General features: G+C 46.6%; 1 protein-coding gene across 5 annotated transcripts in view; it reads left to right on the forward strand.

Moving 5' to 3' along the window:
• The first annotated feature begins 6844 nt into the window (after window positions 1-6844).
• CTDP1 (CTD phosphatase subunit 1) overlaps window positions 6845-12108 on the forward strand; it is a 47000-nt gene continuing 41736 nt past the window's right edge. Inside the window, exon 1 of one of the 5 annotated variants that reach the window (XM_068562485.1) lies at window positions 6845-7695. In XM_068562485.1, the coding sequence (XP_068418586.1) occupies window positions 7391-7695 (305 nt within the window). In that variant the 5' untranslated portion in view covers window positions 6845-7390. The remainder of the gene's footprint in view (window positions 7696-12108) is intronic. The other 4 variants (XM_068562486.1, XM_068562484.1, XM_068562487.1 and 1 more) reach the window with 4 other exon arrangements.

Consider the following 12108-nt stretch of genomic DNA (forward strand, 5'->3'; position numbering starts at 1 on the left):
TGATAGCCAAACGAAAAAAAAAATGGAGTAAGAAAAAATATAAGAAAATAAACAGAAAACCAGATCTCAATATACCCCCAAAGGGAAAAAAGATGATAAGGGAGAAAAGATATCCAAAGAAAAATTGGAAGGTTAAATATAAATGTACTGGACCTGGACTTTCCAACTAAAAGATGGAGATTGTCAGAATGAATTATAAAAGTCTAGCTAGATGCCATTTATAAGAGAATACCTACACTTAAGGTGTAAAAAGTCTAAAAGTAAAAGTGAAGTATATACCAGACAAGCAGACAGTCATATTACTTCAAGCAAAAAACATTTTAATAGATAAGCATTATTCAGGATACAGAGGGCTCTACATAACAAAAAGTTTCAATTCCTCAAGGATATAAAAATTTTTAACATGTATGCCTTAATAACAACCTTTGCCCCCAACCCATTTGTGTATGTATGCGTACAATTGTGTGTGTGTGTTTGTGCGTGTGTGTGTGTACACACAAAAAAATTAATAAAACTACAGAGAGAATTTGGTAAATCCACTATCATAGTGAGAGATTTCAACGTATGTCTCTCAATCATTGCTTGGTCAATCAGGAAAAAACATGGGAAATTTTAATAACACATTCAACAAGCTTAACTTATTGAGTAGATATAGACTCCTGATTCAAACAAGGAAAGATGACACATTCTTTTGAAGTACATATTAACCATATACTGGAATTATGTTAACTGCATTAAATTTCAAAGAAGTAGTATCATTCAGATTATGTTATCTAACCATAATGCAATTAACTTAGAAGTCAACAATAAAAAGATGGAGAAAAATTCCCATGCTTTGGACATTTTCAAATATACTTCTAAATAACCCATTTGTCAAATAAAAAGATCATAATGGATATAAATGAATAATTGAATGACTGGTAAAGAAAAAACTACATATCCAGACTAGTGAGATGAAGCAAGAGTGATACGCAATAGCACACAAATGGCATTGAAGTTTTACTTAAAAAGAAGACAGGCTAAAATTAATGCTTTAAACATCCAATTTAAGATGCTGGAAATAAGAATGAATCCAAATAACTTGACAAAATTCCTAGAAAATGCAATTTCCGAAATGACTCAAGATGAAATAGAAGGTGTGAATAGACCTATAACTAGGATAGAAATTGAATCATCAGGGTAAAATCTTCCCACAAGGAAATAGCAAGACCAAAAGGTTATAAAGGCTAGTTACACCAAACTTTCAAGAAACAGATCATTCCACACTTACAAAAAATCTTTCAGAAATAGAACTAGAAACAGAAAAGAAAAGCTCCCCAACTCATCTCATGACACCTACTGGCCTTGATATCAAGTTAAATAAGGATAATATAGAAGAGGAAACATATGGACTATTCTCACTCATAAACATGGATGTAAAAATATTAAGTAAAATATTAGCTAACTAAATCTAATGACTGAATTGGGTTTATTCCAGGAATGCATAATTTTAGTTACATAAACAGAATTCATATATCTGTATGTGTGCATATGTGTATATGTACATGTATGCATATATATTATAATTTTAACAAAAGAGAAAGCCATATGATCACCTCAAAAGATGCAGAAAACATTTGATAATATTTTTAAATAGTCATAAGAATCTTTTAAGAGACTATAAATAGACTGAAGTTTCTTTTACCTGATCATGAATATACAAAAACGCTCATCACACATCTTTCCTAATGGGGAAATGTTGGAAACATTCCCCTTAAAATGTGGAATAAAACAAGGATACCACAATAACTGATCCTGTTCATCACTGCAGTATAGGGATAAACTAGCACATTAAGACAAGAAAAGAAATAAAGCTATAAAACTTGGAAAGGAAGTAATAAAACAATTATTTGTAAATGATATGAACTCCTACATTGAAAACTCTGAAGAATCTACTGATATACTATTTAAAATAAAAGAACTTATTAAAGTAAATGGGTATAAGATCAGTTCACAAAAATCTACTGCATTTTTATATACCAACAACAGTCAATTAGAAAATGTCAATTTTTTAGAAGTATCATGTATCAACAAAAGTATCAACAACAAAAAATAAAGTAACTAGGAATAAATCTAACCAAAAATGTGCAAGTCCTATATGCAGAAAATTATAAAACCTTATTGGAAGATTTTAAAAGGGGCCTAAATAACTGAAGTGATATACTGTTTGTGGATGGGAAGATTCAAATCACAAAGATGTCACTTCTCCCCACACTGAATTATAGATTCCATATAGTTCTGAACAAAACTCTTAACAGGTTTTATCAATAAACTTGACACATTAATTCAAAAATTTATGAAACAAAGGCCAAGAATAGCCACAAAACTTCTAAAGAAACTTCTAAATAAGTAAACTACTGTGGGGCAATTGCCCTCCCAAATGTCATGCCTTATTATGAAGCTACAGCAATTAAGACGATACAAGAACAACCCAGAATAGAAAGTCCAAAATAAGCTCATACCTTTATAGAGACTTACTCTGTATCAGAGATGGCACCACAGCTCAGTGAGAACAAGGTAAGCTTTTCAGTATATAGTGCTGGGATAATGGGTTACCCATATGGGAAAGAAATCAGATCCCCCACCTTACAACATATACAAAACATCCATTTCTTATTATTTAAAGACTTAGCTGTGAAAGGCAAACTTTTACAAATTTTAGGAGTAAAAAAGGAAGCTATCTTTATAACCTCAGGTTAGGGAATGCATTCTTAAAATTAAGGACTTCTGTTCTCAAAAGATCATGAAAAAGACAAGCCAAAAATTGGTAAATGATATGAGTAACATATAAACAGTAAAGGATCTGTATTCAGAAACCATAAGGAACTACCACGACTCAACAAGAAAAAGACAAACAACCCAATAGAAAGGTGAGCAACAAACTTGAATAGACATTTTGCAGAAAACAAAAAAGGTAAATTTTAAAAAATAGGAAGACACTAAGCCAAAAGGCTATCAGAAGAGTGCAAATTAAAATCACAACTTAATTTTAACACAGATTTTCATTTAGATCGGCAAAGATAAAGAAGTCTGATAATACCAAGTTGTTGAGAATGTGGTGAAAATATAAACTGAGACAACCATTTTTGCATTATCTCATAAATCTGAACATTTGCATATCCTAATTCAGCAGTTCCACACTTACGCACATATCCTCAGATTTTAACTCATTACACCAAGAAACACGCAGAAGTATGTTCACTGTAGCAATTTTCATAATATCAAAAAGTGAAAACAATCCAAATGTCCATTCACAAGATGATAGATAAATACATCCTGGTATATTCACACAATGAGCTATTATATAGAAGTCTCAATATATAAACTATACCCATATAAAATAATACGAATAAAATTCGGATTCAGAGTGATGAATGAAAAAGCCATTCAGATTTAAAAACATGATGCATTTTTATAAACCTCAAAAAAAAGTTTGACTAAACAGTATCTTTGTGCATACATATATACAAATGCAGCAAAACACCATACAAAAGGAGAAAGACAAACATGAAGCTGAGGATGGCAGACACCTCTGGTGGGGAATCAAGGGGATAAGATGGGATGGTAAGGAGTGCATAGGTAGCTGTAACAATATTGGTCATGTTCTAGATTTTAGATTGGCGGATATGTTCATTTTAGGGTTACATAGTCTTTGGTATGTACATAATTTACATAATTCTTAAATGGGGGGAGAGAAGAACACAGGGAGAGAGAGAGATCCAACTAAAGACCATGACAGGTCTACCTCAGAGATATTATGGGTTTGGTTCCAGACCATTGCAGTAAAGTGAATGTTGCAAGCCTCACAAATTTTTGGTTTCCCAATGCAAATAAAAGTTATGTTTATATTATACTGTAGTCCATTAAGTGTGCAATAGCATTATGTCTAAAAATAAGTGTACATACCTTGACTTAAAAATACTTTATTGTTAAAAAATTGCTAACCATCCTCTGAGCCTTCAATGAGTCGTAATCTTTTTGCTGGTGCAGGGTCTTGCCTGGATGTTGATGGCTGCTGACTGATCAGGTCAGTGGCTGCTGAAGGCTGGGGTTGGTGTGGCAATTTCTTAAAATACGACAGCAGTGAAGTTTGCCACATCAATTGACTCTTCCTTTCATGAACGATTTCTCTGTAGCACGCAATGCTGTTTGAAAGCATTTTACCCACAGTAGAACTTCGTTCAAAATTGGAGTCAATCCTCTCAAATCCTGCCGCTGCTGTATCAACTAAGTTTATGTAATATTCTAAGTCCTTTGTTGTCATTTCAACAATCTTCATAGCATCTTCACCAGTAGATTCTGTCTCAAGAAACCATTTTCTTTGCTCATCCATAAGAAGCAACTCCTCATCTGTTAAAGTTTTATCATGAGATTGCAGCAATTCAGTCACATCTTCAGGCTCCACTTCTAATTCTAGTTCTCTTGCTATTTCCACCACATCTGCAGTTACTTCCTCCACTGATGTCTTGAGTCCCTCAAAGTCATCTATGAGGGTTGGTATCAACTTCTTCCAAACTCCTGTTAATGTTGATGTTCGGACCTCTTCCCATGAATCACGAATGTTCTTAATGGCATCTAGAATAGTGAATCCTTTCCAGAAGGTTTTCAATTTACTTTGCCCAGATCCATCAGAAGAATCACTATCTACGGCAGCTATAGCCTTACGAAATGTGTTTCTTAAATAATACGACTTGAAAGTTGAAATTACTCCTTGATCCATGGGCTGCAGAATGGACGTTGTGTTAGAAGGCATGAAAACAACATTAATCTCACTGTACATCTCCATGAGAGCTCTTGGGTGACCAGGTGCATTGTCAATAAGCAGTAGTATTTTGAAAGGAATCTTTTTTTCTGAACAGTAGGTCTCAACAGTGGGCTTAAAATATTCAGTAAACCATGTTGTAAACAGATGTGCTGTCATCCAGGCTTTGTGGTTCCATTTATAGAGCACAGGTAGGGTAGATTTAGCATAATTTTTAAGGGCTCTAGGATTTTCAGAGTGGTAAATGAGCATTGGCTTCAACTTCAAGTCACCAGCTGCATTAGCTCCCAACAAGAGAGTCAGCCTGTCCTTTGAAGCTTTGAAACCAAGCATTGACTTCTCCTCTCTAGCTATGAAAGTCCTAGATGGCATCTTCTTCCAATATAAGGCTGTTTCATCAACATTGAAAATCTGTTGTGTAGTGTAGCCGCCTTCCTTAATTATCTTAGCTAGATCTGGATAACCTGCTGCAGCTTCTACATCAGCACCTGCTGCTTCACCTTGCACTTTTACATTATGGAGATGGCTTCTTTCCTTAAACCTCATGAACCAACCCCTGCTAGCTTCAAACTTCTCTTCTACAGCTTCCGCACCTCTCTCAGCCTTCATAGAGTTGAAGAGCGTTAGGGCTTTGCTCCGGATTAGGCTTTGGCTTAAGGGGATGCTGTGGCTGGTCTGATCTTCTATCCAGACCACTAAGACTTTCTCCATATCAGCAATGAGGCTGTTTCGCTTCCTGATCATTCGTGTGTTCACTGGAGTAGCGCTGCTAACTTCCTTCAGGAACTTGTCCTTTGCGTTCACAACTTGGCTAACTGTTTGGCGCAAGAGGCCTAGCTTTCGGCCTATCTCAGCTTTCGACAGGCCCTCCTCACTAAGCTTAATCATTTCCAACTTTTGATTTAAAGTGAGAGACGTGCGACTCTTCCTTTCACTTGAACACGTCGAGGCCATCGTAGGGTTAATAATTCGCCTATTTTCAATATTGTTGCGTCTTAGGGGATAGGGAGGCCCGAGGAGAGGTACTGAGACACGGAACGCACGTCGGTGGAGCAGTCAGAACGCACACAACATTTATCAGTTAAGTTCCCTGCCTTACCTGGGCGCGGCTGTCAGCGCCCCAACACTACAACAGCAACACCAAAGGCCATCAATCACAGATCAGCGTAACCAGTAACGACGGAAAGGTTTGCGAGAATTACCACAGTGTGACACTCAGACAGGAAGTGAGCAAAGGCTGCTGCAAAAATTGGTGCCGACAGACTTGCTCCATGCAGGGTTGCCACAGACCTTCAATTCGTAAACAACGCAGTATCTGTGAAGCGGAAGAAAGCAAAGTGCTGCAAAATCATGCACGTACTACTGCTGTCTGCCTTCCTTAAATTACGTCAGCTTTTGTTTCATGAACCTGGGGGCTCTGCCGTTGGGACAGGTACTTATGTTCAAACCCCACCAGAGAAAGTGCAGCTCTTCAGAAATCCTATCAAGAAAGACCTTGAAGGCCCCCGCCGACGACCACTCCCACTCCTCCCGGACGGGCTCGGCTTGTCTCCACAGTGGCTCCCGGTCCCTGCGCACAGTGCACCTTGGCCTCCCCAGGCGGGCACGACGGCGAGGCGGCTCCGACAGTGCGGGAAGGGACAGACCCCGACAAGACGCCAAAACACGCACCCCAGGGGGACGCGTGGAACCCAGAACCCACCAAGCTCCAACCCCAGACTACGCACAGCATGCTGGGACCGCAGTCCACGACTCCCGCGAGGCACGTCGGGATTCCAAACGCCTGACTGGGATTCATGGGACAGCGGCGCGCTGCACGCTGGGCCTCGTAGTCCCACGACGGACGCCCGGCCTCAGCACGTGATGGGAGGAGTTGTGGGACGTCAGCCCCTGTTGCATGCCGGGACCAAAAGCGCCTGATGGGGTTTCTGGGACTCTGGCCTCGCAGTCCTAAGACACCAGCCAGCCCTCAGCGCATAGAGGGCTGTGGGAACAGAGTGTTGCATGCCGGGACTTGTAGTTCTCATTAACGCCGGCCCTCAGCCGGTGACGGGGGCTGCAGGACAGAGACCCTCGTTGCACGCCGGGATTCACGGCGCCTTACGGGGATTCGTGATACAGAGGGGCGCGTTGCACGCCGGGACTCAGAGTCCCACGAAGTCCAGCCTCAGCGCCTGACGGGGCTTCTGGGTCGGCAGCCCCGCGTTGCATGCCGACCCGCAGCCCCAGATGCCGGCGCTTATGGGGTGGATGGGGCGAAGGAACACTGTTCCCACCGGGCCCAGTCGCAGAAGCGTGTTCCTAGGACGCGCCCAGTTCCCATGGCCGGCGGAGGACCTCTCGGGCCCCGCATGGGCGTGTTTACACCCAGGCCCTCAGCGCCTGCGCGCACGCACGCGGTGGCACGTGACGTCGCACGCTGTCCCGGAAGTCGGCGCGGAACGGGCGGCTGGTGGAAGCCGGTGCCGAAGGGAGAATCGTAGCTCCGCTGCCGCCTCCGCCTGGGCCGGGGTCGCCCGGTAGCCCGCGATGGGCGCCGGGCTCTGAGCGCCCACCGCCGCTTTTCCACAGCGCCTCCGCCCGGCTGCGATGGAGGCACCGCCCGGCAGCCGCGTTCCCGCCGAGGGCGCCCAGCCGCCGGCCGTGGCCGAGGTGCGCTGCCCCGGCCCCGGACCGCTGCGCCTGCTCGAGTGGAGGGTGGCGGCTGGCGCGGCCGTACGCATCGGCTCTGTGCTGGCCGTGTGCGAGGCCGCCGCCTCCGCGCAGCCCACCGGGCCCGCCCCTACCCGCGCCGGCTCCGGGGGCTGCGTGCGCACGGAGCGCAGGCTGAGGTCGGAGCGCGCGGGCGTAGTGCGGGAGCTGTGCGCGCAGCCCGGCCAGGTGGTGGCCCCCGGGTGAGTGGAAAGGAGGGAGGGGGCTGAGTTCTAGAGGGAGTTCTGGGCTTGGGCCGGGAGGGGGTCCTGGCCCGGCACTGGGTGGGAAAGGGTCTCCGGGGCTGCAGCTGAAGGCTGCGCTCCGGGAGAACTTTGTAAGTTAGAGCCCACAGCTGCGTGGCTGCCTGTTTTTCTAAGACTGGACGGCAGTCACTATTAGTGACTATACTAATCAGCGGCAGCTTTTTTTTTTTTGAAAACTCTCCGTCACCGAAATAGCACTCTTTGTAAAACAGTTGTGTTCTCTTTTTTCTCTTTCTGTAATAGGTGCCTCCCCCCAAGACTTCACGTTTGTAAATTAGGAAAACTAGGGGGTCATAGGGCGTACAGGACGAATCAGGCGTACTCCATGCTTGTTGTCGCAGTGTCAGCTGTTGGGAGACGTGCACTTCTTTAGGTTCTAGTAAACCCTGCGAAACGTGGTTGTAAAACCTGGTGCAGTTGTGCATCTCAGCTCAGGAAGGGGGTGCGGCCTGGGCACAGGTAGGTCAGGGTGAGAAGTAGTAGTGCACCCTCCTGCCACAGGCTCTTGCTGTCGTACCTCTGTTTTAACCTAGTAAAGGGCTTTTTTTTTTTTCTTTTTTGAAGTGTATGAACTTGTCAGTTTATATCTTCTCCCTAAGTTGACCAGTGTTGTGCACAAAGGCGTGTGCACATGACTGGTGTGGTTGTTTTCATTGTCAGGAACAGAAACCTGGGGCAGGTGAGCATTCCTGCCTCCTGCTTAGTGGCTGGTGTTCAGTTTTCCTCTGTGGGGACCCCAGTACCCTGGGTGCTCAGTTCCCTTTCTGCCCACCCTGGCCCTCCCCGGGGGTTGGGGGGGCGTCGTCCCTGCTCCTCTCCCTGCGGCTCTAATTGCCCCTCTGGCTTTTGAGCATCCACACAGCAGTGGGTGACCAGGATAGACCTGGCCTCCCTCGCAGTCCTGGGAGTCTCATCCCGCATCCTCTCCTCTCCTCTCCTCTCGTCTTTTGGGGGGGAGCCAGGCCCTCAGTCTTCTGCCCAGGCGCCCGCACCTGCCCACTGAATGCATCCGCCACCACAGCTGTCTTCCTGGCCTCCTTTAGGAGAGAGGGGCTCGCTGTGCTGTGTGTGTGACACACTGTCAGCGTCACTTTGAAGTCAGGTCCTACCTGACCATTGCTTGGTCCATAATGAGCCTGTAAACCTGCCAGCTAAACGATGGAGGTGCACCCTGATGCTGCCGTTTCACTGTGTAGAAAACCCCTGAGGGAAAGACCTCTTCTCCATGTGGTTCTGTTCCTCTGCATGGGAAAGGCCACCAAGGCCCAGACAGGCCGGTTACTGGTCACAGCAGTTAGTGAGACTCACGTGCCTGCACGGATCAGGGCAGCCGGTCCCGCGATCAGAGTAACCCAGTGAGGTCATGTAACCAGTCGGCCAAGTAGCTGATAGAGTGGCAGGCTCCCAGCCGTGAGTAGTTTTCTTTCTGGTGTGTTTTTGGTGTTTCAGGTCTCGGGGTATCTTACTGCGGTGGTTCATCGTGGGGCTTTTTGAGGAGCTGGAGAGTGGTAGCATTTCTGCTGGAAGGCAGGTGTGTGGGGGAGGAAAGCACCAGCGCAGCGCCGGGCTCACCTGGCTGGAGTTGTCCTTGTCTCCATCTGCACTGTCCTCTCTCTGCAGGACTCATCCTGACCACGTCAGAGGTTGTTCTCAGGCAGTGAACAGTTGCAGGAACGTAGAAGTCCTGCCTCTGGGTGTAGTGGAAGTAGTCAGTAGATACTGTTGTGATCTGTAACGGGATTGCACGTTTTTGTAGTGCTTCATGCTGTCCGGGAGAATGGGAACCATTCTGACTGAGACAGAGGAAGGGGCTGAGGTCCCAGGAGGTTTTGATGCACCAGCACTGTCCCTGCTGAGGCTTTGCCAGGGATTCCTCTGTGCTGCTCTCTCCTTAGGCCGCGTTTCATCCAGAGCGTCCCCCTGGGGGGAAGTAGATAGAATGAGAGTCTGTTTCTGTCTTCATAATACATATGTGGATTGAAATTATTTTGATATGAAAATTTTCTGGCAAGGCACTGTCTGCCAGAGAGTAAATTTGTTAATTGTGGACCTGATGATGTCTTTCCCCCTCACCTGTCTGCTTTTTTTCATTTCACTCGGGTACATTGATGTCTCCAAAGGAAAGGAAAATACGTACGTAGAATAATCAGGAAACAAGTCTGGTGATGGATAGGGACCGACACGGGAGGAGGCTGTGTAGGGGTGCCTTTGCGTCTTCCATCGACATCCGGCCAGCTTTATCTGTGCCTGTCTGAACCTGCTGTTTTTATCAGGGTTGTCCAGTGCCGATGTTCGTAATTCCATCGTTTCTGCTTTATTTCTTGCTTCGTTTTCCTCTGTAAGAACACCTAATTTATCAGTGTGGATTCACGGGTTCTTATTTTATTCAGTGGATTACGGTCCATTCCGATTACTTGCCTTAATGCTCAAACTGTCCTGGATTTGGAAGCGGGCGCCCTTCCAGGTCCCGTTAACGTAGAGCATGGTCCTGTTTTCTGACACGGATGGCTTCTGCTCTCCCATCCCCAGCCCTGGAGTCAGCCATTTCTCCAAGAAATCCTGCTTTCTTTTAGTGGAGAATGGCATTTAGAAACCACGATCTGGGTGCACAGAATAATAGTCTCTTTTCCTCCAATAGTCTTCAGTACTCAGAGGTTCAGCACTTAAAAGAGATCCCTTAGCCCTCCTAACCTGTAAGACCTGCCCAGACCCAACACCTGACGGTGACCGCTCGAGGGGGCAGCATGCTGGGGCCCAGCTCCCTGACACTGCTCTTTCTGATACGCCCTGTGCTCTCTGACCTTCCTATTGGAGCAGACGCAAAAGCTCATGAGTACAAGAAAATCAGGAGAGTTTGATACTTGTGGACTCTGGGGAAAATAACTTGTTTAGGAATTGCATTTGATGATTATCCGATGGATTTTCTTCAGGGACAAACCAGGAAAGTTGACCTTTATGGGTGACTGGCCTGGGCATTCTGCGGCTTGTCTCCTTGGCTGAAGCACTGTTTTTAGAGTTCACAGTGCATCAGTCCCTCGGCCGTGTGGAGGGTTAGGGTAGAACACGGCCCGCTCGGTGCCTTTCACCCAGCCTGGAGCAATGTCTGCAAAGCTGGAGGGGAAAACAACTTGTGCTGAAAAGGACGTTGCTGCTATGCTCCTATCTCATTCTCTTTCCCTCTCTCTTGGCATTTTCTCTCTTTTGGGGGGAATTTTTTCAGCCCATGCAAAGATGCAGAAGTCAGCTGGGATAGACAGTGTCGTACTCAGCTCTGACCCTGGAGGGCAGTTCTGAGTGATCTGGTAACTGACAGAAAATACAGTCGGCCCTCCATACCACAGGTTCCGCATCTGTGTATTCAGCCAAGCTTGGATCGAAACATTTGGGGGGGTGGGGGGGAAGTTCAGAAAGTTCCAAAAAGCAAAACTTGAATTTGCCACATGCCGGCAATTATTTACGTAGCGTTGACATTGTGTTGGGTATCATAGGTAACTGAGAGGTGATTTAATGACACAGGAGGATGCACGTAGGTTATATGCAAATACTAGGCCGTTTTATATAACGGACTTGCGCATCCGCGGATTCTGATACCTGCGGGGTCCTGGAACCAATCCCCTGCGGATACGGACGGGTGACTGTCAAGTCTGTTTCCCCTCCTTTTAATTTGGGCTCTTTCTGAGCTGCTGTACCCCGTAAGTTTCACTCCACCAGCCGTGCCTTCCAAGAGGAGCGGTGCGTGAGGCCAAGCCCCCAGGTCATCGCTCCTGGGCCCGGGAGCCCTTGGGTTACTGGTGCTCGTGTGGCCTGCACGTTCTCACAGGGTAGCAGGTCAGCGGAGCCTGTAGCTAAAATGTAAGCAGCATCGGCGTTTTTAAACCTCCTGGGTTGGTGGACGAGCCACTCACTGTTTCCCAAACGCCTGCCGCCAGTGCCCCCGGGAGTGAGCGGCAGACTTCTCACCAGGTGCCGAAGGGCCCACGTGCACCGCTGGCCCGTGAGCAGGTGTCTGAGATGCACCTTTGACCTTGAGCGGAGCGCCTCCGGTCCACTTGCTGGCTCCACCACACCGTCGCAGATGCTTCCGGGGCCCCGTTCTTCCCCTCGGGCGCAGGAGAGCAGGGCTGGCTGGGAAGGGTCCCCGGCGGGGAGGGGTCTGGGAAGGGGGACGCCCCGTGTCAGCAGTGAACTCCCCCCAGAACCGACCGGGCAGGGAGGACCAGGTGCGGCCCGGCAGTGACCTCACCCCGGAACCCAGGGCATGGCCCGCGTGCGGCCAAGGTGCCGTGAGAGCTGGGGAAGCAGAGACCCCGACCAGGCAGCAGGCGGAAGAGCCCTGGGGGTGCTGCTGGG

Source organism: Eschrichtius robustus, chromosome 14 (genome assembly GCF_028021215.1).
Source record: "Eschrichtius robustus isolate mEscRob2 chromosome 14, mEscRob2.pri, whole genome shotgun sequence".
Lineage (NCBI taxonomy): Eukaryota > Metazoa > Chordata > Mammalia > Artiodactyla > Eschrichtiidae > Eschrichtius > Eschrichtius robustus.